This window comes from Dipodomys merriami, unplaced genomic scaffold (assembly GCF_024711535.1).
Source record: "Dipodomys merriami isolate MVZ:Mamm:240054 unplaced genomic scaffold, mDipMer1.0.p SCAF_13, whole genome shotgun sequence".
NCBI lineage: Eukaryota > Metazoa > Chordata > Mammalia > Rodentia > Heteromyidae > Dipodomys > Dipodomys merriami.
Window position 1 is genome coordinate 6,524,779 of NW_027202604.1, and position 27,985 is coordinate 6,552,763.

Here is a 27,985-nt window from a genome sequence, read left to right on the forward strand (position 1 = left end):
CCGTAAAGACGGCGCGGACAGGCGGAAGCGTTAAAGTACGCGGAGGAAGAGGCGGAGCTGAAGGTCGTGGGCTGCGCGTGAGGTGAGAATGCAGACACCCCCGTCCCGCCCCCTCCACTCGCAGGTCCGCTGTGGCGGTGGGAGGTGGGACTAGCTGGAGGCTGTGGTCTGCGCCAAGCAGGTAAGAAGCCGCACCGGAGAGGCCTTTCGCCATTATGTCCGAAGTCCAAGAGCATTGTCCACACCGCGAATGGGGTGCAGCGCTTTGCGCCTGTGCCCTCGGGGCCGGGGTAGAGGTGGCGCATGCGCACATCGGGGCTGAGCGCTGGGGACCTGCCGGGAGCTGAGGGGGAGGAGGCGGTGGCGCGCGGCCCGCTGCACCCGAGCTGCTGGGACCGGTGTGGGCTTCAGTCGGCTGGCGGTTGATTGTGACAGTCGTCTTTGGGCCCTCCGGGTTCACCCCTTTGCTCAGCATTTTAATCATACTGCTGAAGTCGGTGAGCCGAAAGAAGCGCACTTTGACCCTCGTTGCACAAAATAAATAAGTAAATAATGCAAAATCTCCAGTTACATCCAAGATGGAAAGGTTAAGGTTTTGAGGGATTGGTGTATTAAACAAAAAAGATAAGAGCACAGAGACAAGGTCAAGAGTGGGCGCGTGGACATAACGAATGTGAAGCAATTGGAAGGGAACGGATTTGTTTACTTATCTATTTATTTATTTTGTGGGTCGTGGGCCTTGAACTCTGGGCCTGGGCGCTGTCCCCCAGCTCTTCAGCTCAAGGCTAGCTCTGCCACTGAGCCACCTTCCCAGCCCTGTGAAGGAATTTCTAAACCCACAAAAATTTCCATTTATAGCCCTGGGCCCTTCCAAATGGTCTCCATTTTATTTCAATACCTTTTTCTACCTCTGTCAAAGGAAAACAGAATGATTACCATCCTGTATATGGGACCATCCAAGAGAGACAGATCTTCCTTTCCTTCTTTCCTTCCTCCCCTCCTTCCCTCCCTCCCTTCCTTCCTTCCTTCCTTCTTTCCTTCCTTCCTTCCTTCCTTCCTTCCTTCCTTCCTTCCTTCCTTCCTTCCTTCCTTCCTTTCTTTCCTTCCTTCCTTTCTTCCTTGCTCTCTTCTCCCATTCCCACCTTCTTTCTCCTCTTCTCTCTTTCTCCCTTTTTCTCTTTCTCTATTTTTTCTGTGTTCCAGTCCTGGGGCTTGAACTCAAGGCCTGGATGCTATCATTACTAAGTTTTTTTGCACAAAGCTAGCACTTTTATCACTTGAGCCACACTCCACTTCATTTCTGGCTTTTTGATGGTTTTGGAGATAAGAATATCACAGACTTTCCAGTTGGGGCTGGCTTTGAGCCACTATCCTCAGATCTCAGCCTCCTGCATAGCTAGGATCATAGGCCCTCAGCTGAGAGATTTCTGAGAAGGAAATGAAAATTTATATTGTATATATTTATATATATATATTGAGAAGGTATCCATATTATAACTATGACATTTATTGAGGAAATAAAAATGTCAAAGTTATTGAGGAAATAAAAATGTCCAAGTTTAACATTATGTATACCTATGTAACTACCATTTCAAATAAAAATGTAGTGAACATTATACTTCATTTTAAACTGTTTACTGAGAAGTAAACAAGTTCCAGAAGGATACAGATTATTCTTTGTGTGCTTCCAGTAGTTTTTGGCATTGTACTTACTATGTTTAGAAGCAAGACCCCATTCTCCTCCTTCAGGTAGAATTATTATTTATTTAGGTACTTATACTTTCTACCCCATTGCATCAGAATCATCCTATACTAGCATCTCAGGACAAGTTAAGATATGCTTTATTTCTTAATCCTGCTCTACTTGATTTTGCCCTGACTTGGGAACCAACTGATGCTTGAGGCATCAGTTAATAGTTAAATGTGTGGTTGCCTAACTATTCCCAAAGTAATGCTGTTGACTAACTTAGACTTATAAATTCAAGGATGAACCCATTTGACACTGTTACTACAAACATATATGGGCAATAGTTCATGAGACTTTGTGTTTTCTTCCCAGTCAAACAAATACTGAAAGAACTACTCAGTAGGAAATACAGTGGAAACTCAATTGTAAATTGGAACAAATCCTTGCAATTAAGATTGTTTGTGTTTTTTATTGTTGTTATAAACATGCTATTCAAAGGGGTTATAGTTCCATAAGTCAGATAATGAGTACATTTCTTTTTGGACAATGTTACCCCTTCCCTCACTCTCTCCTAGTCCTGGAATTAGGATTAAGTGGTTCTCCCGAAGCATAAATACTCAACTGACTAGATTCTGCTATTTCAGCAAAGAGAAAAGTTACTGAAATTGCTCTTGCTTTCACCTTTACACCTTTCTGTCTGGGATTCAGGATTCAGCATTCAACTCTACATTTGCCTCTGATGATTCATAAAAGGTATTTAGAGTCTTGTTCCCCATCCAGGTCAGGGAGCAACTCCTTTGCAATCCAGCTGTAATGAAAAGATCCCAGGGTGTGCCTCCAAGTGTGAGGTCCTGAGTTCAAAAGTAAAATTAAAGAGCCCAGAATCTGTAATTTATCCAAAGACGGTGTAAGTTTTGTAAACATTCACTTCATTCTTCATTTCTTTTGTTGGCTATAGGCATGGAATTTAATTTGTTGGCTATTTTACTGAAATATGTTTTATTTACTTTTTGGGAGTGGGTGGGTTGTTCCTTATCCCTCAAGGGAGGAATAAATGTAACTGTTTTGGAAAGAAAAACCTACAGTACTGATGACATATTCTCCAAAGGATAGAACCAGTCATCAGAATCTGCCTTGTGAGTTGAGAGTATTAGGAGCTGTTTGACAACTTTTTCATCTGGGTGAAGAGAATATCCAGACGACAGAAAATCTTAGAAGGGTTACAAATAACAGTGCATGGAGAAAATACTCTCAGAGGACAGCAGCAGCTTCTACAGGATCCAGCTCCTTAGACCCCAGAATTTTAATAGTACATTTTAATTTCAGTAAAACCACAGAGACACTAAGGGTCCTTGTGATGATTTTAAATCAAAACACTAGCTGAACCTGGGAGGAGAAATATTCTCACAGACATATCTTAGCAAAGGACAGAGTGTTTGGGTATCAGATGAAGAAATTACTTAGGTCTTTTTGTGATACATTTATAGAATGGCCAAAAAGGAAAGCAGATGAAAATAAGAGGAAATTGAGTGCTGGGGCATGCCCTAACCCCAGCATTTGGGAGGCTAAGGCAGGAGGATAGGGAACTCTAGGTCAGCCTGGGTTGTATAGCAAAACCTTGTCTCAATAAAATAAGACAGAAAATTGTAACAGAAAATTTATATACTACTGTACAGCACCTCCCCCGCCCCCAACTTTTTTCTTCACCCTTGGGCATCTTTGCCTGGCTGGCTCTGTGAGGGAACTTAGCTCATAGTAAATTCTCAATAAGCATAAACAAGGGCACTATGGGTCAAGATATGGTTCCTGTGACCTTGAGTTCAGCCCTCAAGGTCTTGAGGGCCCCAGTGGCAGGATCTCAGGCCAGGGGTGGGTTAAAGAGGTGTTAGAGGTAGCCTTGATGCCCAAAATATCGTAAAGCAGCAGCTTAGAGACCTGGGACTTAGGAACACTGGACTGTGAAGCCCCAGAGAGACAGAGGTCTGCCTTGTTCTACCAGTACCTTGCATGATACCTGGACCAGCTACTATGTGTAGGTGAACAAGTAAAGAAAAGTAGCTTGAAAAAGTAAAAGTATTTTGAAAAACAAACAGCAGCAAGAACAGAACAACAACAACAAAAGGAAATCTACATGCAACACAGTTTTTAAAATTAACACAACTACAAGGCAGGAAATGTGCTGTAGGAAATAGGTCAACATGAGAGGAACAGCAGGTTCTTTGAATGGAACAGGTTAAGTGGATTTAATTTGCTTCTCTTTAAATGTATGCACTGCATGCTACCAAAGCTCTGAGATAGGTTTGAAGCAAAACCAAGGAAAATCAATTATTTTGGAACCATCAAAGCAGCTGGATACTCCATATTGAAACTCCATATTAAAAACTCCCTGTGCCTGTTACTGATTGACAGACACTGAGAATGAACTTTCCCCCAGTGCCCTTTAACCTACAGAAAGGTTAGACTTCTTCCCTTCAGCCTGTACAGATGAGTCCTTAGCTTTTGTTTTATATTTAAATCCAAGTGGGACTTGAGTCTGGAACAGAGATCGTTATGGGAAAGAGACAGAAGGAATGTTGTTTCTGGGATCCACTGTGCATTTTTTTTTTCCCTAAATGAATTTGAGATAGTTTGTCATCAGCAGAGAACATATCTGACAAGGATGTCTATAAAATGCATAGGAAACAGTGACAAATGTGTGTGCTCTGAGGACCTGAGACATATACCTTATTGGGCTAGGACTCCAAACTTGGTAGTGGTCTTTTAAATTTACCTTATTGCTTTGTTTTTGCTTTGTATCTGTTCTCTGTCAGCAAAATAGAGACTTAGCTCTAGGGAAGATTGTCTGAGTGATTTTTGCTGATGTGCTGGGGTGTGGCTTCAGGTGAAGACTTTCAGCCCATAAAGTAATTTCTTCATCCTAAGCTTTGAGTTCCTTTTCAAGACTTATTCTGCTTTTCATACATTTAACACTTATGACGCCTTTCAGGCAAGCATTATATATGTAGCTCCTCATTTAAGAAATACATTATCATACATACAATGAGCCTCCTGTGTTCCTTCCCCACCCCACCTCCAATCACATAGAAATAACCAATATTTTAATTCTGATATTTATAATACCTTCATCAGCCTTTTTAAAGAAGGTGCTGGGCATTTCCTGCTTCTGTACCAGATATTTAAGCCTGGTACAGCACTCTGCCATTTGAGCCACACCTCTACTTCCAAGCCTAGGTAATTTATAAAGAAGTTTATTTGGGCCCACTCTTCTAGAGGGTAGAAGTCAAGAGCCTGGTTCTGTCATCTGCTTGGCTTCTGGTGAGGAGGGCCTCATGGCAGAAGGGCAAGCAGTCAGGAGGAAGAGAGGAAGGAGCATGCTGGAAGAAGTTAACCTATACCCGAGAGAAATGACTCAGTCAGTCATAAAGGCTCTGTTCCATGGCCAGACACTTCCCACTAAGCCCCAACTTCTAAGGTGGCCACACTGAGGAAATAGGGTGCCATCACAAGAATTATAATAAATATACTCAGACCAAAGAAGACAGATTCTTTTTGTTTTTTTCAGTGTATCAGAAGTGTGCTCTGAAGCTGGGAGCCGGTGTCTCATGTCCATAGTCCTAGCAACTCAGTATGCGGAGACCTGAAGGTCATGGTTCAAAGCCAGCCTGAGATGGAAAGTCTATGGGACTCTTTATTAACCACCAGAAAACCAGAAGTGGTGTTGTGGCTCAAAGTGGTAGAGCACTAGCCTTGAGTAAAAGAACTCAAGGACAGCACACAGGCCCCAAGTTCAAGCCCCATAACCAACCAAAAACAAAAGTGTGCTCTGCACATTCTCTTATGTTTTTTTGTCACAGGGCTAAGAGATTTTGTGTGTCTGTACACTGGAGGAGGTAGTAACAGTTCCACTGGAAATTGTCAAATTGGTCTCCAAAGTCATTGCACAAGTTTATACTCACACAATTCTTCTTTCTCCACAATCTCAATTAGGAACTTTGAAAAATGTACTAATCTGATGGATGTGAAATGGCTTTGTATTCTCATTTCCCTGACTACTAATGAGTATTGATATTGTGTGTGTGTGTGTGTGTGTGTGTGTGTGTGTGTGTGTGTGTAAATGTGGGCATGAATGTTTTATCTGTGAAATACATGAATTACCTTTTTGTATTTTGTACCCTTCTTTTTTTTGTGGGGGTTCCTGAGGTTTGAACTTAGGGCCTTGTGCTTGCTAGGCAGATGATCTACACTTGAACCGTGCCTTCAGCTGACCATGTCTTTTTTTAATTATTTGTCATTTTTCTTACTTATTATAGCTGTCCTTTGCATATTCAGAATGCTAATTCTTAGTATTTAAATTTTATTTATAGTTACTTTTTTTCCTTATGTAACTTAATCTTCTAATCTAAGACTAATCTTAGATAATGCTTCCACAGTTATTATTATTTTATTACTGTTATAATTAGCTTTACTGAACTCAGGGCCCTGCACTTGCTAGGCAGGTATTCTATCTTCTGAACCCTGCTCCTGACCCTTTTTTGCTTGGTTTATGAATAGGGTCTGATGTTTATGCCTAATTAGTCTGGACTGAGAGTCTCCTGTTTCTGTTTCACATGCAGTATTGTTGAGCTGATGCTTAACAGCACACTGAGCATTTTAATGGTTGAGATGGGGATCTTGTGAAGTTCTAGCATGGGATAGCCTGATCTCCATCTCCCAAGTAGCTAGAATCACACACTTGAGCCACTGGACCTGGCCTATTGGTAGTTTGGGGCTGCAGATTTTTATAGTTATAAATGACAATTCTTTTCCTTTATGTGTGTGTGTGTGTGTGTGTGTGTGTGTGTGTGTGTGTGTGTGTGTGTGTGTGTGTGTGTGTGTGTGTGTGTGTGTGTGTGTGTGTTGCTTTAGATTTTTATAGTTATAAATGACAATTCTTTTCCTTTATGTGTGTGTGTGTGTGTGTGTGTGTGTATGTGTGTGTGTGTGTGTGTGTTGCTTTAAAAAAAGCTGCCTAAGCTGAGGTTATGAAATCTTTTTGCATCATAATTTTAAGTTTTTTTAATGTTTTATTTGTTGTGATTTGTTTTGTTTTATTTTGTGACAGGGTCTTGCTATGTAGCCCAGGCTGATGTTGAACTTTTGATCCTCTGTCTACACTTCTGTAGTGCTGGAACTTTTGATCCTCTGTCTACACCTCTGTAGTGCTGGGATTACAGGACTGTGTCACCACTCCTGGCTCTGGCTTATTTTTCATATTTAAATATCTTGTTTGCCTGAAATATTTTCTTGTACTGTGGGAGACAGGAATCCAGGTATTTGGGTTTTTTTTCTGTATAATATCTATGCCAATTAGCATAAATAATCATGCAAATGACTACCTCAAAGTTTAGTGACTTAAAACAACTCTTATTTATTTACCTTACATTCCTGTGAGGTTGGGCCCAGTTGAGCTTGGCATGGGTCTGTAGTTAGGTGCCAGTCACCTAGATGCTGTGCCACAGGAGGTTGCTTACCTAGGAGGTGACTGCCCACTTAGACATCGGGCATATTTTTCACTGAGGCATGTATCCCTCATACAGTGTCAGCAGGTTGCAGAAGAATAAAAGTCACATTAAAAACCTCTATTGTTTATCTTGCCCATGTAATTGTAACCCCTCTGTACAGTATTTTCACAATAAAAAAATTAAAAAAAAAAACAAACCTCTATTGTGTCTGGTAACATCCCATTAACCATAGCAAGTTATATGGCTGAGCTCAGCTCTGAGTTAAGGCATTAAATTGACATGATAAAGAAATGTGGCAACACAGAGAGGAATGATTGCTGGCCATTATTTTAGTAGTTAGGTTATTATAATATTCAGTAGTCTAAGCACCATTTGTTATATAGTTCATTTTTTATTTTTAGAAATTATCTTTAACTGGGTACCAGTGGCTTACACCTGTAATCTTAGTGACTCAGAAGGCTGAAATATGAGGATTGAGATTCAAAGCCAGCCCAGGCAGGAAAGTTCCTAAGATTCTTATCTCCAGTCAAGCACCAGAAACCTGGAAGTGGAGCTATGGCTCTTGTGGTAGAATACTAGCTTTGAGCAAAAGAAGAAACTCAAGAGATAGTGCCCACACCCTGAGATCAAGCCCCAGGACTAACACTCCCCTACCCCCCCCCCCACACACATCTTTAGGGCTGGGAAGGTGGCTTAGTGGTAGAGTGCTTGCCTTGCAGGCATGAGGCCCTGAGTTCAATTCCTCAATACCACATAACCAGAAAAAGCCAGAAGTGGTGCTGTAGCTCAAATGGTAGAGGGCTAGCTTTGAGCTGAAGAGCTGAGGGATAGCGCCCAGGCCCAGAGTCAGCCCCCAGGACTGACAAAATAAATAAATAAACCAACCAGTTTATAAGTACAATACATCTTGATTAATGTCCTCTTGGACTTAGTTCTTAGTTCTACACCACCTTTTATTTTTTGCTTAGTTTGCACTTTAATTTTATTTCCTGACCTCTGCTTTCTTCAGCACTTGAACTCTCATCACCTTTGGGTAGTTTTATAATTTCTACATTGTCAAAGTTTATAACATTCCCATTGTGCTCTGTAATCCAAATCCTCATTTTTATTATATATTCAAGTCTATTTCTATAGTTTTTGTATTACTTCTTGCTTGGCAGAAATTTATCCTTTACACATTTTTTTTTCAAGAAAGGATGATAAGACTAATAAACCCTTAGTTCTTGAATTCTCAAACCTATTACATGTTACTTTCTTTTTTTTTTTTTGGTTGGTTGTGGGGCTTGAACACTGGGCCTGGGCGCTGTCCTTGCGCTCTTCAGCTCAAGGCTAGCGCTCTACCGCTTGAGCCACAGTGCCACTTCTGGTTGTCTAGTGGTTTATTGGAGATAAGAGTCTCATGGACTTTCCTGCCCAGCCTGCCACCTGCACCCGGCAGGCTTTCTTTCTTTCTTTTTTTTTTTTTTTAACATTCATGTTCCTTTGATAAAATGTGAAAATAGCTTGATTATTTTGCCCTTAAAATGCTTTTGATTTTTTAAATTTGAATTCTCAAACAACTCTTACTTTATCTTTGAATTTTACCAAGAAGAGGAATAACAAAAAAGCCCAGGCAGGAAAGTCTGTGAGTCTCATCTTCAATTAACCACCAAAAAGCTGAAAGTGGAGCTGAGGCTCAAGGGGTAGAGTGCTAGCCATGAGGACAAAAAAAAAAAAAAAAAGCGAGAGAGAGAGAGACAGTGCCAAGGTCCTGAGGTTCAAGCCCCAGGACTAGCAAAAATTAATTAATTAATTATAATAGTATATAGCAATTTATAAAGAAAAGACAAAGAATTGGAGAATCTTCTTCCTGGGTCCGCTGATTTTGGAGTTGGCTGGGCTGTGGTGGGGGCGTGGGTCACAGCTGGGATATACACACACACACACACACACACACACACACACACACGTGTGGCTCCATGTGGAGTTAGATCTGGCTGGGCTGTGGTGGGGTCGTGGGTCACAGCTGGGATACACACACACACACACACACACACACACACACGTGGGTCACAGCTGGGATACACACACACACACACACACACACACACACACACACGGCTCCATGTGGAGTTAGATCTGGACCAGTCAGGGGTGTGCCATCACCACAGGGCTGCATTCACTCCTCAGCCTTCCCTTCTTTGTATGAAAAAAGATTTGTCACTTCTTAACAAATCATGTCCTTTGATCTGTGTCAGGAACATAGTTCTGAATGTAATGCCATGCCCCAAATCCTCCCCTCCTTCATGTATAGAGACCTGTTGCCCTTGCTGCCTGAGAACCAGCATGGTCCCTACTTGCTCCTTACCCTGACGGTGTACTCAGGGGAGTGACAAATGTCCAAGCGGAGGGCCTCCGAGCTCCAAATGCATTGGAGAGCAGGAAGAGTAAAGGAAACGCTGAATTCTGCACAGAAGAGCTTAGGGAACCGTGCTCTGTGTATGGATCTCAGTGCTTTCAGACCTACCCAGCAGCAAGCCCCCCTACAGGAAGGAAGGAAACTGCAGAAATCAGGGTCCCTTGAAGCTGAGCTAGAGCCTCGGACTTGCCAGGCAGCAACCCACATGGCAGACAGGCAGTTCTGTGGGCAGAGCAATCCTCGCGATATTGGCTCAGAGCTGTCCATGTCTGGTATAATCCACAGACAGGGAGTTGCTCCTCACATAAAGGTCGGGGCCTCTGACTACAGTCCTCCCTTGCCTGGCCTCCTGGTGCTTCCAGTGCTTATGCTTCTCATCCAGTCCACATCCAAACCTCCTCCTCCTGGCTGCTGTCTCTTTCTGCTCTCTCCCACCAGACAATGCAGGGTGTCTCCAGGCCCCCAGACTGCAATTGTTCCTTGTTTTCAGGTCCCCAGAGGAGCTGTGTCCCAAACAATAGGCCCCTCTCAAGGCATCTGGCTCTGACACTCCCTAATAATGAGGAGTGATATAGTGATTTCTTTTCCAGTGCCACTCAGCATTCATGAGTCACAGTCACATCAAATCCCCTGCACTGGATGCCAGGCCTTTGCTCCAGCCCGGACTGCCAGCCTAACTGTTAGCAGGGCTGCCTGCACTCCCCAGGCTCACCTTGTGTCTGTGAGTTCCTGGCACAGGGATTGTCGGTGGAGAGTGAGGGCTACTTGTCTGCAGAGCCTTACTTGCTTGCACCCATGTTACCCTCCCATCACCATTCCTCAGAATATAGTTTCTGCTCTGACTCTTCTGACTGCAGAGTCATATAGCAGAAATGTCTAATCTATCATCTTCCCCCAGAAAGCCCCTGTATCTTGGTGTTTTTTGAGCTTCCTACGTCTGTAGTTTAATGTCTGATATTAATCTGGGGACATTCTGAGATTATTGCTTTAAATACTGCTTGTGTTCTTTCCTCTCTTTTTTGAGTATTTGCTTCTTTTTTAGTTGTCCCATAGTTCTTGGATGTTTTAATATATGGTTTTTAAATTTTTTTTTCTTTGAATACTCTTTCCTTTCTCTTTCTGTCTCTTCTCTTTCTTTCTTTGCTTATTTCTTGCTTTCCCTTCCTTCCCTCCCTTCTTCCCTTCTTCCCTCTTTCCTTCCTCCCTCCCTCCCTCCCTCCCTCCTTCCTCCTTCCTTCCTTCCTTCCTTCCTTCCTTCCTTCCTTCCTTTCTTTCTTTCTTTCTTTCTTTCTTTCTTTCTTTCTTTCTTTCTTTCTTTCTTTCTTTCTTTCTGTTTCTTTCTTTCTTTCTTTCTTTCTTTCTTTCTTCTTTTCTCCCCTTCTTCCTTCCTTCTTTCTTTGGCAGAGTTTCTCACTGTGTAACTGAGAATGGTCTTGAAATCTTTTTTTGGGGGGGGGGTCCGGTCATGGGACCTGAACTCTGGGCCTGGGCGCTGTCCCTCAGCTCTTCAGCTCAAGGCTAGCGCTCTACCGCTTGAGCCACAGCGCCACTTCCAGCTTTTTTCTTTTTGCTTATGTGGTGCTGAGGAATCGAACCCAGGGCCTCATGATGCAAGGCAAGCGCTCTACCACTGAGGCACCTTCCCAGCCCCTGGTCTTGAACTCTTAATACTGCTTTTATTAGAAGTTTTGTTGACATATCCTGTCTGAGTCTTTCCTCAGCCATGTCCAGTCTATAATAATTAGCCTATCAAAGCAATTCTTTATTCTGCTAGTGTTTTTAATCTCAAGCATTTCTTTTTTAGCACTTCATTAGAATTTCCCTCCTTCTGCTTACTTACCATTCTTTTCTTGCTTGTCTTCCCACCCCCCAGTGATTCCTTAGCATACTTACCTAGTTATTTTAAATTTCTGGGTGATTCCAGCTTCCTTGATATATCTCATGCTGGTTCTGATGTTTACTGTATCTCTACGGACTCTGGTTTTCAATTTTTAGTATGCCTTGTGATTTTTGGCCTACAGACCTGGAACAAGATACTTTCTTACAGGAAGTTTTCCCCTTTAGTTTAGTCTTTAAGTAGTTCCTTTCTGTTCATTATGAAGGCCATGTAGAAACTCTGAAACCTAAATTCTATCATCCATGTTGTCGAAAGACCTGGGAAACAAAGATGATGTTTCTAACTTGTATTTCAGGAAACCCAAATCTTGGAGAATCAAATGATTTCCATTTTTTTCTTTTTCAGTGTAGTAGAGACAGATGAAATATTAGAAATGAAAAGGAGAAGAGATGGAGAAAAAGTCATCAGTTAACCATTAATTAAGAGTCACTGTAGTATTATTTATGATTCTTGAGATGAATCACCCACTTGGGGTAGTCGATTGGTCCACAGGGTGGCAGTAGAGAACTTATAAAATTAGGTTTGGCTTCTTTCTGTATAAAGTAAAATCGAAAGAGGTGAAGATTTTTGAGGTTGGGAATGTAGCTTAGTGGTAGAGTGCTTGCTTAGCATGTGTGAAGCCCTGGGTTCAATTCCTCAGTGCCACATAAACAGAAAAAGCCAGAAGTGGCTCAAGATGTAGAGTACTAAACTTGAGCACAGAGAGGATCAGGGACAGAGTCCAGGACCTGAGTTTAAGCCCCAGTACTGCCAAAAAGAAAGGAAGGGAGGGAGGGAGGGAGGGAGGGAAGGAAGGAAGAGAAGATGTTAGGATTTCCATCCAATTATGACTGGGGGGAGGAGGGGTGCCTCTTACATTAGACACTGAGAGCACTTCAGGAAGACGTTTGTTGGGCCGGGGATTAAACCAAGGGCCTCACGCTTGGGAAATGCTCTACCACTGAACCACTTCCCTGCTTAGCCCAAGGAAGTTTTATTTAAATTGTGAAGATTTAGGTGAGCAAGCCAAAGTCCTTTGGTTAATTGTTTACTTTAGCATCAGTTATTCTAATCAAGGAAGCAGAAACTAGTCTTAATCCAAGGACATAATGCAGAGTAAATTTTATATATCATTCTCCTTTTTTTTAAAAAAAAAAAAAGATATTGGCTGTATTTTTTTTCCAATGAAATCACAATGTACCCATTTAGTTCAGAGGACTTGATAATCTACTGTTCTGTGTGAGTTCATCTTTGAATTCTGATGTTGTCCTCTGGCTGAAGTGTTTACACTTGACCTTTCCACTGAGATGTCAAAGGTCTTGCTAGAGGTCGGCTTCAACAACGCTATGCACACTACAACTATGTGGAGACTTGGGCCCACTCATGACCTTCCCTCTCCTGTGTGAGAACAACTGGCCCTTAGAATGTCTTCTGGAAAAGAAGTTCTCTTTTTCCTTTATACCAGATTGTGTAAATTACATGATGATGGACATTATTTCTATACCTTAACTTTAAAAAAAAATCTAGCGGAGAAAATCACAAAATTTATAGGTTGAGTTATAGATTGTTTATTTATTTTTCTTTGGTGCTGGTACTGGGGCTTGAACTCAGGACACTGTTTCTTTTTTTCTTTTTTTCTTTTTTTTTTTTGCTCAAGGCTGGTGCTCTACCACTTGAGCCATAGCTCTACTTCTGGCTTCTTAGTGGTTAATTGGAGATGACTATTGTGGAATTTCCTTTGAACTACAATCCTGAGATCTCAGCTTCCTGAGTAGCTAGAATTACAGGTGTGAGCCACCAGAGCCCAGCATGAGAATTCTGAAACTCTTTGAAATTTTAGCATCTTTTCTTGTCTTCCTGCCAGTCCTACACAGAAACACATACTACACGGCTCCCTGGTAGCTTAGCAGGCCCCTCGGGGTCTGTTCCACAGGCTGTGACATTTCCTCTTCTGCCTTTCTTTGACTTCCTTCCCAGTTGTGGGACCATTATTCTCCCTAGGACATAAAGAATAATGATATCTATGAAAGCCTGTAATCCTAAACTACTTCAGAGGTGGAGATCAGGGGATCAAAATTTGAGGCCAGCCACAGCGTAAAAGTTTGTGAGATTCCATTTCAACCAATATCTGAGCAATGTAGTACATGCCTGTTATCCCTGTAACATGGGAATCACACAGAAAGATCAGAGTCCAGGCAGATCTGGGCATCAAAACCCTGCCACAAAGATAACCCATGAAAAAAGAGAATGGAGGTGTGACTCAAGGGATAAAGCCCCTGCCTAGTAAACACAGGCCTGTGAATTCAATTCCTAGCTTGGGCGAGGGGGAGGGGAGTATCTATAGTCTAGGTCTGGTCACTGCACCTGTGCAGTTACTCATATTTGTTTTTTTTTGGTTGTTGTTGTTGTTGTTTTTTGGTCGGTCGTGGAGCTTGAACTCTGGGCTTGGGTGCTGTCCCTGAGCTCTTCAGCTCAAGGCAAGCACTCTACCCCTTGAGCCACAGCACCACTTCCAGTTTTCTAGTGGTTTATTGGAGATAAGAGTCTCACGGACTTTCCTGCCCGGGCTGGCTTTGAACCATGATCCTCAGATCTCAGCCTCCTGAATAAGCTAGTATTACAGGCATGAGCCACTGGCGCCCGACTAGTTACTCATATTTGTAAATACACATACTTGAGAGTTGGAGCTCAGAAGGATCCAGGTTTAAAGATGTGCCCTGGCGCCAGGCACCAGTGGCTCACGCCTGTAATCCTAGCTACTCCAGAGGCTGAGATCTGAGGATCGCGGTTCAAAGCCAGCCCTAGCAGGAAAGTCTGTGAGACTCTTATCTCCAATTAACCATCTGAAAATTGGAAGTGGTGCTGTGGCTCAAGTGGTAGAGCACTCGCCTTGAGCTGAAGAGCTAAGGGACAGCACCCAGGCCCAGAGTTCAAGCCCCACCACCAACAACAGCAGCTCCAAAGATTTGCCCTGGCAAAAAAGGGCTAGGATTGTCATTCAAGTGGTATGGTGCCTGCCTAGCAAGCTCAAGGTCCTAAATTCAAGTTCTATATACCCCCCCACACACACATGATCAATAGGTGTACATATAATATTTTAAATGTATTTATCTGCCTCTGAAATTACCTTATTAAGAAGAGCCTTAAAATTAATAGCCCAATCAATAAGTGGGCAAAGGAGCTAACCCAAGAGAGACTTCTCAGAAGAAGTAAGAATGACCAATGAGCACATGAAGAAATATTCAGCATCCCTGGCCATAAAGGGATGCGAATCAAAACAACATTGAGATTCCATTGAGATGGAATTTGAGCAACAACAAATGCTGGCAGGGATGTGGGGGAAAAGGACCCATGTCCCACTGTTAGTGGGAATGTAAACTAACACAACCACCCTGGAGATTCCTCAGAAAAATAAACATGTCAGGTGCTGATGGCTCATACCTGTAATCCTAGCTGAGTAGCTAGCCTCCTAAGTAGGAGGCTGAGATCTCAGGATCATGGTTCAAAGCCAAGTCAGGAAAGTCTGTGAGACTGTTCTCTTCAATTAACCATCAGAAAACTGGAAGTGGAGCTGTGGCTCAAAGTGGTAGAATGCTAGCCTCTAGCAAAAAAGAGCTCAGGGATAGCACCCAGGCCCTGAGTTCAAGCCCCATGGCCAACAATAAACAAACAAACATAGAACTTCCCTATGACCAGTCATACCACTCTTGGGCATCTCCTAAGACCATTACAAGCCAGGATACTTGCATAGCTATGTTCACTGCTACACTATTCACCACAGTCAAGTTATGGAGACAGACCAGATGCCCTAAAATGGATGAGTGGATCATGAAAATGTAGTACATATATACAATAGCATTTTACCCATTCATTGAAAAGAATAATATGTCATTTGCAGGAAAATGGATGGACCTAGAAAAAAAATGTTAAAAGAAGTTAGCCAAGCTCAGAGAGACATTTTTTTCTTTTATATGTGAAAGCTAGATCTAAAATACAACTAGGCATAACAATATATACAAGCTCAATGCAGTTACACACAAGCCAACTAATGAAAAGATAGTGTATTTAGGGGAAGACTCCAAAGGTGTAACTCCTCTGGATACCTAATGTACTGTTTATCAAAATGAACACCAGGCAGTAGAAACATGTTTTGGGGAGTAAGCAAGGGGAGGAGCACAGGAATGGAGCGGGGAAGGGTGAGCAAATGTAGTCTTGTAGCCATTATATTCAGTGGTCATTATGTAAAAGCTGAACTATGCAACTTGAGAGTAAGGGGGGGATGGGGGAGAACAAAGGAATAGAGACATTGCCCAAGAAGCATTGTACTCATAATGTGACTGATGGACTTGCAACCCCTCTGTATAATTACTTTATATGACCAGCTAAAAGCTGGGCAAGAAGAATGGCTCAAATAGAGCACCATGGTGAGCCAAGCAAGCTGAGCAAATATGAGGCCCTGAGTTCAAATCCCAGTGCCACCAAACTGGAAAGGAAATGGAGCCATTTATCACAAATGAATCATAGAGCACGGTAGGTATAAAAATACCTAGTGATTGGCATGTTACCAAATTTCCACAAAACAAATTTCTATGTAATTTCAGGTTGATTTCTGTTCCTCATAGATTAAAAAAAAATTCTGGTCAGGATTAGTGTTGGGAGCCACTTTTCCTGAGGAAAGGAGTAGCAAGGGTCCTGGAGCCTTTCTGAAACCAGTTGCTCAGTAAAGATGCCATTTCTAGCATCACTGCCCACTCTGATTACCTCTGTCCACTGGACCCTTCCCGTGGTAACACTGCAAGGACTTTGGTTTTACTCTGCATGAGATGGGAGTCACTGGAAGTTCAAGATTGGCCCTTTGATGAGATCAGGATGGAGAAGGACCAAGGCCAGGCAGATATGTTAGGAGTCCAGTGGTTGGCCGAGCCCTTTCTCTCCATGTGATCTCATTGGCTGCCACTGGCTGCATAGCCCCAGGCCCCCTGCTCTCTTGCAGTCTTGAGCCACTTGAGGCAAGTACCTACTTCAGGCCCTCTGCCTGGGACAGCCCCCTCCAGATAGCCACATACCTTCCAATCTTGCCTTCACATGTTTGTGTGCCCTCACCTTCTACTGAGGCCTTCCCTGCCTGCATAGCTGAGAACTGCCTCCTCCCCCAGCCCGCCCTGCCTACCTCCCTGCCTTTATTTCTCTTTCGTGCACATGGCTGCCATCTGACCTACAGGTATCAATCTGATCGTGCTGTTTCCCCATCTGTCCTCCTGTCCTCTCCTGCTTCACCTGACATCTCCGCCAGACCTCATGCAGGCTGGCAAGCATGTCTGAAACGGGCACTGTCTCGGCCCTGCTGTTCCCTGGCAGTTGAGGATGCCTCAAAGAGGCAGGCACCTTGTCCCCTTTGTCTGCATTCATACTGGGGCTGCTGCAGGTTAGTCTCCATGTCACATGCCCTTCCAGGGAGCTCAGCACACATAAACTCTGATATCCACTGTCTGTGCTGACCAGCTCTGAAGATGGATCACTTGTTGGATTTTTCAGGAACCCCTCCACACCCAAGACCCACACTCAGGACATCTGTGTGGACTTGGGCTGCACCCGGGAGCCTCTTGGCAAGCAGCTAGAACGTTGAGTCCTCCAGTCCTGTCACTGCAGGCTCAGTACCCCTCCTGCTCCTGCTGAGCCCTCCAAAGGTACTGCCTCAAGCCTGTTGGCTTTCTCCTGAGCCCTTGTGATGCCAGTGTCCCTCCCGCTTGCTTCACCACTCTTTGAGAAGGGCAAACGTGGTACCTATTTTTATTCTAATTACTCATTCTGTCCTACCTCATTAAGCTTGCATCTTTCAAGCCTGAATACCTGGTGGAAGCTGCATAACCTCTAATTATCCTTCTACCCATGTTCACACACAAATGGCTGCCACTATAGCTCCCTACCAGGCCCCCTCTGTAAATAACATAAAGTTTATTTTCTCAAAGTAGAAAAGCATGTGGTAGCTTGCTGTTCCTGTGGGGTTTTTTTTTTGTTTTTTGTTTTTTTTTTTGTTTTTTTTTAGTTTTGCTGGATTACAAGTTTCTTACACTGAAAGTGTTGTATACCCAGGGCTGGGAGTGTACTCAGTGGTGGAGCACTTGCCTAGCGTGCGTGAGGCCTGGTGTTCGGTCCCTAGCACCTATGCCAAATCTGTGGTACAGAGTTCTCAGTTGTGAGAGGGTTACTGTGAAAGCTAGGATCTCCTAATTTTGCTACTATGTATCTCATGTCCCTGCCCAGACTCACTTTAGAAATACTGTCCCTGGAGCTAGTGCTGGTGGCTCACTTCTTTAATCCAGGCCACTGAGGACTATAATCCAAGCCACTGAGGAGGCTGAGATCTGAGGATCCAGATTCAAAGTGAGCACAGCCAGGAAAATCTGGGAGACTCACTTATCTCCAATTAACCATCAAAAAGCTGGAGGTGGAGCTGTGGCTCAAGTAGAAGAACACCAGCCTTGGGTAGGGGGACTTAAGAGACAGCACCTGGGTCTTGAGTTCAAGCCCCAGGACTGGCACTAAACCAAATCAAACCAAATAATGCTGTCACTGGAACTGGGAAGCTGAGGTTCTCTCCGTAGCTACTCCCCATCGCCAGCATGGTAGAAAGCCAGACTAGAATGGAAAAGAGAGTTTTGATCCATTTTAAATTATTCCATGCTTGTCTTCAGAGACAAAGTTCAGATAAGAAAATTAATCAATTATACTTTTGTTTCTACTCTGAAACTCATGACTGCTTGCTGAAAGGCAGCTTGTGCTCATAGTAAAACATTGTTTACAGAGTCCCAGATGAACAGCACAGCCTTTGGGATTTGGGACCAGGATGGTACATTTATTCCCTGGGGAAAGAACTAACAGTTTGAGCTGGGCTGGGGAGGAGGGGTGCAGGGAAGAGGGAGAAGAACTTGATTTTCTAAGATTCTGAACACACAAGGCTAGTAATATTCCATGGCTGAAATAAACACTGCTAGTCCTATTCCATGGCTAAAATAATTATGGTTTATTTCTGGAACTTTTTCTAGGGGAAAAAAAAATCTTGCAGCCTGGGGAGTTGGTTTTGAAATGCAAACTCAGGAGTGCAGAGAGATTGGGAAGTGTGGCATTTTCCCCTTAAAGCATAGCCCTAGGCTTCTTTCATTTGCCCTGTTATCTCCTCTTTTAATGGGGTTTCTGGGCATTTGGTAGACCCAGCCTCTCCACAGGGCAAGCAGCCTGGCAGGGGCACAACTCTTGCTGAGTCTGTGTGCCAGGGGAGCGAGAAGGGGAGCCTTAGTCAGACCTGGACCTGGACTGGTCTCTCTAAAGCTTAGTAACACACTGTGACTGGAAGGAAACATTCCTGTCCTTGGGGCATGGGGGCAAAATGACACAGAAGTGTCCTTCATGTCCAGTTTCTTCAGGCAGGAGTCACAAAGCAGAGTTTACTTGCTAGAAAATTCCACTTAGTCACTCCAAAAAAACAAAATAAAAATTCCCAAAGAGTATGCTTTTGAGCAAGAGATTTGGAGTAGCAAGACAAAGGCTGGTTAAGCAGTGACGCAGTTAACAAGTATCAGTCACCAACGACAATGCTGGGCTGTGATGGGGGACACTGCTTCACAGCAACTGTAGTCTACACAGTCTCCGCCCTAAATAAAGCGTGTTGTGCTGATCCCAGGGAGAGGCAGCCATGGTATTCATTGCCAACCAAGGAATCGAGGGAAGAATTTTAATCCTTGGTGTTTTTTCATGGCTTGGAAAGCGGAGCTGTGTTATTCATCGCAGTGGTCATTGGCTCTGTAGTTGGTGGGTGGTTTGTGTGTGCAGAGCACTCGGGTGGAAGTGTAAAACACACCACAGAATTGTGTGAGATAATCAGACGATATTGCTTCCATCTTCTGTGCACATCTAGAGAAGTAGCCCTGCTGAACACTGGCTAAAGAGAAATCATGGCAAAGGTTGAATCTGTTTTGGAAATGTTCTAAAAAGCAGACTGTTAACACAGTGAGCCATTTTAAATGTAGCTTGTTACATGTTTGGAGAGAAACACATACTCTTTTTATTAGGAACATAAAACAAACTCTGAGTCGCAGTACCACTGTGTGTGAGTTTAATTGCTGGGATTAATAAATCACAGCTGCAAAAGTTCCTTTCTTGCCAGAATTCTTTATTCAGCTATTTTCCCTTGGCCCATTACATTCCAGATTTATGGTCTGCATTATGCCTGGAGCCAGCAGCAAGCTTGCTCTTTTCTTCCTTGGCTATTACGCTGCTGCCACTGCTCTGGACGTCGTCGCCGGCCAGGACTGCGGGGCTGATCATCACCGATACTATGTGGCTGCTGTGTACGAGCACCAGTCCATTCTGAGTCCAGACCCCCTGGAGCTCACTAGCCGCCAGCAGGCCTTGGAGCTTATGAACCAGAACCTGGACATCTATGAACAGCAAGTGCTGACCGCAGCCCAGAAGGCAAGATTTGCTCCTCTGTTAGGACCTAAGCTTAGCTCCTAGAATGGAGCACATTGCTCTTTGACTTGTGAGCAGTGGGTGGGAGCCCCCCCTCCCCGCCCCTTCCTACAGCCCCTCTGGAAAACCAGTCCAGCTAAGAAAGCTGCCTTGGCTTGGTCAGTCTTGCTACTCCAGACCAGCAACATCTCTGAGCCCATGACCCATGAGAGAGGCAGAATCTCAGTCCTACTCCAGACCCACTGGCCAGATCTTGAGTTTAGCAGCATTCCCCGCTCCTCCAAGCCACGCTTTTTGTTTTCATTTTTGTAGTTGTGGTTGTTGTTGTTTGGTCATGGGCCTGGGCGCTGTGCTTACCTCGTCAGCTCAAGGCGAGCGCTCTACCACTTGAGCCACAGCACCACTTCCTGTTTTCTGGTGGTTAGTTGGAGATAAGGGTCTCACAGACTTTCCTGCCCAGGCTGGCTTTGAACCGCAATTCTCAGATCTCAGCCTCTGGAGTAGCTAGGATTACAGGTGTGAGTCACCGGCGCCCGGCAGCCACCAGTTCTTGATGTGGCTTTGGGCCAGTTACTGTGCAAGTGGTAAACAAGTGTGGGTGCCAGGGCCCCAGGAGTCTGCTGTAATTGGCCCAGATGGGCAGGAGTCTGAGCATTGGGTTTTCAAAGGCTCCCCAGGGAAAGTTTGATGTGCAGAAAAACTTGAAAACTACGGAGCATGATAAACTCATGCTTCATGTAGCCTTTATAGCTTAACAAAAATAGTATGTGTCCACAGAACTGTTGATTGCTGCCTGTAGATACCTGGGGTCTGTGCCAGCCCTGAGCCAGACAGAGCCCCGCCCAAGCCACAGGGGTAAGGGCACCACACCTCTACTTCCCTTGCTACCAGGAGGGGGAGGGATAGAGATGAGGTTCCCGTGGGGGCAGAAGGGCAATGTCCATACCCTGTTGGGGAACCTTTACCTGAAGGGCAGTTTGGGCTTTAACCCCAATGGGGGCAAGCCAGCCCAGATTTTGAAGACGCTCTGCCCCAACATTGTGTGTGTGTGTGTGTGTGTGTGTGTGTGTGTGTGTGTTGATCCTAGGCACTGTCCCTGAGCTACTTGTGCCACAGCTCCACTTCTGGCTTTTTGGTGGTTAATTGGAGATAAGTCTCAGACTTAAGAGCTGGGAAGGAGGCTCAGTGGTAGAGCGCTTGCCTTGCATTCATGAGGCCCTGGGTTTGATTCCTCAGCACCACAAAAGCAAAAAAAGCCAGAAGTGGTGCTGTGGCTCAAGTGGTAGAGCGCTAGCCTTGAGCTGAAGAGCTGAGGGACAGCGCCCAGGCCCAGAGTTCAGGCCCCATTACCAGAAAAAAAAAAAAAAAAGAGTTTCAGACTTTGCTTCCTGGACTGGCTTTGAACTATGAACCTCAGATCTCAGCTTTCTGAGTAGCAAGGATTACAGGCGTGAGCCACTGGCACTGCCTGGCCTATTGGTAGATTAACATTACAGGCTAGACTACACACACAATCAAGTGTTTGTGTAATATATGTATACACATATATATTTACATGCATATAAATATATATGTAAAATTATATGTGTAATTATATGTGTATATAATATGTATGTTATACATATATATATATATAATATAGTATATGCCTAAAGTGTATAATGCTATATAGTATATATGTATATACCATATAATATATACAATATACATATAATATACTAGTATATGCTACATATATACATATAGTTAATACTCTATATTATGTAGTATACACTATAGTATTATATACTATGTAGTATCATATACTATATGTTATATAGTATATATATTATAGTATATACTATGTATTATACACATATATATTATACATAGCATATACTATATTATGTACATATATTATCAATTATATTATTGATGCTGGTATAAAGGAGCTTGAAGACCTGGTTCAGTACTTCTGATGGATGACACTCTCTTTTGTTCCTTTGTGGTTTCTCCATGAACACCTTCCATAGCCCAGCACTGTTTCATAGGTGCACTCATCCTAGTGGTGGCAACTTCTGGAAGTCTTCCTTTCAGTGGACAGAAATCAGAAACCCCTAGTTCTGCCTGATCCCCTCACTATAGCATGTCACCTCCTGCACTCTTGAGGACAGCTGCCATGGTTCCCAGCATCGATGCCCTCCGTCATTATCCGCAGTCCCTTCCGTAGTTCCTGGGGAGATTTGCTTTGCAGCCTGCCGACAGGCCAGGCTATCCCAGTGCAGTTGAGGCTGAAGGAGGTTCCTACCACTCTCATTCTGGACTCTGTCTTCAGGAAGCTGTGGCAGTGACAACTCACAGTGGACTTGTGAGGTCGCCACTGCCATTTGACACCCCCATCCCTATACCCTTTACACACACACACACACACACACACACACACACACACACACACACACACACACACACACACACACACACACACACACACACACACACACACACACACACACACACACACAGGCTCGTTGGATTTCATCTTTCCCCTGCTGGTCTATTTATGCATCTGTATATCTGTTCCCTAAACATCTTTCACACGTTTTGTTCACACCCGGCTTCTGTCTGTGCTGAAGTCAGTGTGAAAACCACTGAGGCCTCAGCCTCCTGCCCACAGCAACCATTCAGGACAGGTTCGCCAGAGGCGTTGGCCTGCACACTGCCCCAGCACTGGCCACTTCAACTCCTCTTGCCTCTTCAGCAGCCCAACGCCATTTGGCAAGTGCCATGCAGAACCAATCCTGGTGACTGTCAACTCCAGTTTGTGACCTGCCCCCAAAGGAAGCATGTAACCCGGCCAGGGGCAGACACCATCCATTCATGGTGCAGGAGCAGGGAAGGGGCTGCTAGGTGAATTTGGGTGCTCACTGATAACCCAGCTCCCGACAGGGTTATGGCTGTGTGTGGCAAAGCAACTATGAAAAATTATGTCAAGCAAGTGTCCAAGTTTTTGTTCAGACTTGCCTGGAGTAGTTGGAGATTTCTCTTTAGGTAGAAGCCCTCATAGGAGGAAAGGAAGTCCAGTGTAAAGGTGATTAGGCAGCAGTACTCGGGTTAGTGACCTTCATTCCCAGAAGCGGTTCTTAATCTCATTAAAACCTCTAAGTGAAGGTTTCAAAGATTTGTGAACTGCAGGACACTGGTGGCTCATGCCTGTAATCCTAGCTACTCAGGAGGCTGAGATCTGAGGATCATAGTTCAAAGCTAGCCCAGGCAGGAAAGTCTATGAGAACCTTATCTCCAATTAACCACCAGAAAACAGGAAGTGGTGCTGTGGCTCAAGTGGTAGAGTGCTTATCTTCAGCTGAAGAGTTTTTGGACAGCACCCAGGCCCAGAGTTCAAGCCCCACTACTGACATCCCTCCTCCCCCCCCCAAAAAAAAAACACCCAGATTTGTGAACAGTGTTTATTCAATAAATCTTCTGTGTGGACTATATAGACATGCTCACTCCAGTTTTTTTTCTTATTACAGAAAGAAAGTTGTAAACAATTAAAATATCCATTAATAGAGGAGACCCTATGATATCTTCTTAAATCTGGTCATCACTAGTTACTATTTTTTTTTTTTTTTTTGTCAGTTGTGGGGCTTGAACTCTGGGCCTGGGCGCTGTCCCTCAGCTCTTCAGCTCAAGGTGAGCGCTCTACCACTTGAGCTACAGCGCCACTTCTGGTTTTCTGGTGGTTTATTGGAGATAGGAGTCTCACAGTCTTTCCTGCCCGGGCTGGCTTTGAATGGTGATCCTCAGATCTCAGCCTCCTGAGTAGCTAGGATTATAGGCGTGAGCCACCAGCGCCCGGCACTAGTTACTTTTTTTGATGGCAGTATTGGGGTTGAACTCAGGGTAATCATACTTACTAAGTAGGCATTATACCACTGAACCATGCCTTTAGGCCCTTCCCCATCCCCACCCGCATTTTTTCTCTGGTTACTTTGAGATGGAGGGGGTCTCACTTTGCCCGGGCATATGCCTGCACTGGACAGTGAACCTCCTATTTATGCTTTCCACAAATAGAAATCAAAAAAGAATTTGCATTGTACTCTAGAAATAAGTGTCTGCTATTTTGGCTTCTCCACCTTGAGCATTGGGGTCAGCGTTTTAGACTTGCCATAGAATCTGTATAAGTAGAGCTCAGTGGGAGAATGAGGCTCTGGCATTGAGCACTGCTCTGTCTGGTTATTGGTTTTTTGTTGTTGCTGCCAATGTCACCGAGGCCCAGGATATTCCCAAGTATGTGAAAAAGGCTTGTGCGGTGTCGAGTCCTGAAGGGAGCCTCTTGTTCCCAGTTGTGGAGTTGAGAGCTCAAGGAAGTCCTGGTTTCGATGCTGAAACCACATCCTCACCTTGCACCTCTCCCAGTGGGTCCCAATCATGGCTGGGGATTAGAATCACTTGGGGGAACTTTAAACACAGTTGCCAGGAAACCTCTTCCTGCCACCCCTTGAGCCAATTGAGTCAGACTTCAGGGCATGCTCCAGCATCAGTGTTCTCAGCAGCTTTCAGAATGAAGGCTGAGAAGCACTAGAGATGCCACCTCTGTTAAGGGGTGTAATATCCAGGCTCTCTAGAGCACCTGACCAACTCCATCTCCCAATGTATCATCAAGAATGCCAACCCCTCCTAACTGCTCATCTGGTTAACTGTGCCCATCACCCATCTACTCACTCCTATCTTCCCTGACCTGCCCTCAACACAAGGAATGGTGTTCCTAAAGGACTTTTGTCATTGTGTGCCCCGTGGATCAGACTAAGCCAGACAGCTTCTGCAGGAAGTTGCTGAGACCTGAGCCTTGTAGCCTGGCTCCCAGTACAGAGTAGCTTGTTGGTGCTTCCCTTTTCTGATAAGAGACTGCACTTTGGTGTTTGGCTTTACAGGGTGTGCAGATTATAGTGTTTCCAGAAGATGGCATTCATGGGTTCAACTTTACAAGAACATCTATTTTCCCATTTTTGGACTTCATGCCATCTCCCCAGCTGGTCAGGTGGAACCCGTGCCTGGAGCCCCACCGTTTTGCTGACACGGAGGTACGTGAAGATCTCAGCCTTCCTGCTTAGGAGGCTGAGGGTGTGCAGAGTTGAGCCACGCATTCCACAGCATGCAGAGATGCAAAGGAGACAAGCCTGTCATAGGATCAGCAAAGTCCAACCCTACTTCCTCCATTCCATTAAGAATGTCTGCCTTTGAGACAGACATTCATTCCTCTGTGGATCTTCTACTGATTATGAAAGAAGCATATGAACAGAAAATCACTATACATGCTAAACAAAAGGGGGAAAAATCTACAAGTTCACCACCACAACCCATCCTTCATCTTCCTTTTTTTCCCTAGAGAAACTTTGCTCAGTCATTTGCTCCACATCCAGCTCTATCACTTTCTATGTGCTCTTTGTGTACATTATTGATGTCCTTTCTAACATGTTGTGTTCTGATTATAACTTGCTACGGCAAGCAATTTGTGTATGTGTGTGTGCGCGTACTCATACATGTGCATGCGCCAATGCTGGGACTTGAATTCAGGGCTTCGGTGCTGTCCTTGCGCTTTTTTTTTTGGGGGGGGGGTCCTGTCATGGGGCCTGAACTCTGGGCCTGGGCACTGTCCCTCAGCTCTTCAGCTCAAGGCTAGTGCTCTACCACTTGAGCCACAGCACCACTTCTGGCTTTTTCTGCTTATGTGGTGCTCTAACCCAGGGCCTCAGGCATGCAAGGCAAGTGCTCTACCACTGAGCCATCTTCCCAGCCCTTCCTTGCGCTTTTATGCTCAAGCTTAGTGCTCTAACACTCAAGCCACAGCTCCATTTCTGGCATTTTGGTGGTTAATTGGAAATAGGAGTAGCTCAAACTTTCCTTTCTGGGCTGGCTTCGAACCTTGATCTTCAGATCTCAGCTTCTTGAATAGCTAGGATTACAGGTGTGAGCTGCTAGTGCCTTGTTAAATTTTAAGTTATTTTGCTTAGGGGTAGACAGCTTGTCTTGCATGCATGAAACCCTGGGTTCGATTCCTCACTACCACATAAACAGAAAAAGCTGGAAGTGGCACTGTAGCTCAAAGTGGTAGAGTGTTAGCCTTGAGCAAAATAAGCTCAGCACCAGTGCCCAGGCCCTGAGTTCAAGCCCCATGACTGGCAAAAATAAAATATAAAGATCACCAAACTTCTACATTAAAAGATTTCATGTCTCCAACTAGTCTGAGTACCTGTTTTCCTAACCTTTGTCAATGCAAGATATGCAGTTGAATTTTTGCCATTGTAACGAAAATGTCTCATAAGTTCACATATATGTATTACTAATAAGACTGAGCATCTTTAGGTGTTTGCTGGCTATTTGTATTTGTTCTCCTGTGGATCACCTGTTCATGTCTTTTGCATGTTTTCATTAGTTTTTATTTTTACCTTATTTATGATAACTATTTCTATGTTAAAGACACAATATGGGGAATTTTTCTACAAAAATATGAGATAAAAGAGGATTTTTAAAATACGTGATTTAAAAATAACACGTTTTTATACTTTTTACTTATTTATTTTTTCGTTCTGCTGTAGGTCCTCCAGCGTTTGAGTTGCATGGCCATCAAGGGAGAGATGTTCTTGGTGGCCAATCTAGGCACGAAACAGCCTTGTCTCAGCAGTGACCCAAGGTGCCCCCATGACGGGTACTACCAGTTTAACACAGATGTGGTGTTCAGTAGTAATGGCACCCTTGTTGACCGTTATCGCAAACACAACCTCTACTTTGAGGCAGCTTTTGATACCCCTCTTCAAGTGGATCACATCACCTTCGATACCCCCTTTGCTGGCAAGTTTGGTGTCTTCACTTGCTTTGACATCTTGTTCTTTGACCCTGCTGTCACACTCATCAGAGACTTGGAAGTAAAGCACATTGTGTACCCGACCGCCTGGATGAACCAGCTCCCGCTTTTGGCAGCCATTGAAATTCAGAAAGGTTTTGCCATGGCCTTTGGCGTCAATGTTTTGGCAGCTAACATCCATCACCCATCTCTGGGGATGACAGGAAGTGGCATACATACCCCTCTAAAGTCCTTTTGGTACCACAACATGGTAAGCCCCAAAGGTCAGCTTATAATTTCCCAGCTACCCCAAAATCCATCATGTCTTGTTGGGACAGAGAAGGCAAAAGGTAAAATGGACTCATTCCACAGTAAGTTTTTAAAGATGGTGTCAAGTGACCCGTATTGTGAGAAGGATGCCCAGGAAGTCCATTGTGAGGAAGCTTCAAAGTGGAACACGAACGGGCCTCCCCCGTTCCACTCAGAGATGATGTACGACAATTTCACACTGGTCCCTGTGGAGGGAAAGGAAGGCCATCTCCGAGTCTGTTCCAACAACCTCTGCTGCTACTTACTCTATGAGAGGCCTGCCCTGTCCCAAGAGCTGTATGCCCTGGGGGTCTTCAGTGGCCTCCACACAGTGCACGGCACGTACTCCATTCAGGTCTGCGCCCTGGTCAAGTGTGGAGGACTTGGCTTCGACACGTGTGGCCAGGAGATCACAGAGGCGACGGGGCTATTCGACTTTTACCTGTGGGGGAACTTCAGCACTTCCTATATCTTCCCTTTGTTTCTGACCTCGGGGATGACCCTGCAGACCCCTGACCAGCTGGGCTGGGAGAATGAGCACTATTTCCTTAGGAAGACTGGACTGTCGTCCGGTCTGGTAACTGCAGCTCTCTATGGGCGGTTGTATGAGAGGACCTAGGCCCAGAGTGAGGCCTGGGAGTAGATGCTGGTCATTGTGTGGACAACCCCACCCTTTCACAGAGGACCACTGGGCCTGGAGGGGGGGAAGCCCACTCCTGGGGCATACCACATCGTTCCATGAGGACTGCAGGAAGCCACGGAAGAGGCAGGTTCCCTCTTTCTCTTCAGTGTCAATGACAGATGTTTTCTGGTATTTTCTGTTCACATTTGTCTTTTTCAAGCCACTTCTGGCAAATCTTTTAAGTACACAATTGGTTTTAAATAAATATGTCAGTTGATACTTCACACATTCACAAGGCAGTGG

General features: G+C 44.4%; 1 protein-coding gene across 6 annotated transcripts; it reads left to right on the forward strand.

The window, feature by feature from the left end:
* Positions 1 to 27,966, forward strand: Btd (biotinidase). Of its 6 annotated transcripts, none has more exons than XM_070018628.1 (5): positions 30 to 82; positions 16,998 to 17,149; positions 19,670 to 19,934; positions 24,842 to 24,991; positions 26,507 to 27,966. In XM_070018628.1, the coding sequence occupies exons 3-5, from the start codon at positions 19,674 to 19,676 to the stop codon at positions 27,677 to 27,679; spliced, it is 1,584 nt and encodes a 527-aa protein (XP_069874729.1). In that variant the 5' UTR covers positions 30 to 82; positions 16,998 to 17,149; positions 19,670 to 19,673; the 3' UTR covers positions 27,680 to 27,966. The 6 variants fall into 6 exon arrangements, with proteins under 6 accessions (XP_069874730.1, XP_069874732.1, XP_069874729.1 ...); XM_070018627.1 differs by lacking the exon at positions 30 to 82 and adding an exon at positions 97 to 181; XM_070018629.1 differs by lacking the exon at positions 16,998 to 17,149 and having other exon boundaries at positions 1 to 82.
* The last annotated feature ends 19 nt before the right edge of the window (positions 27,967 to 27,985 follow it).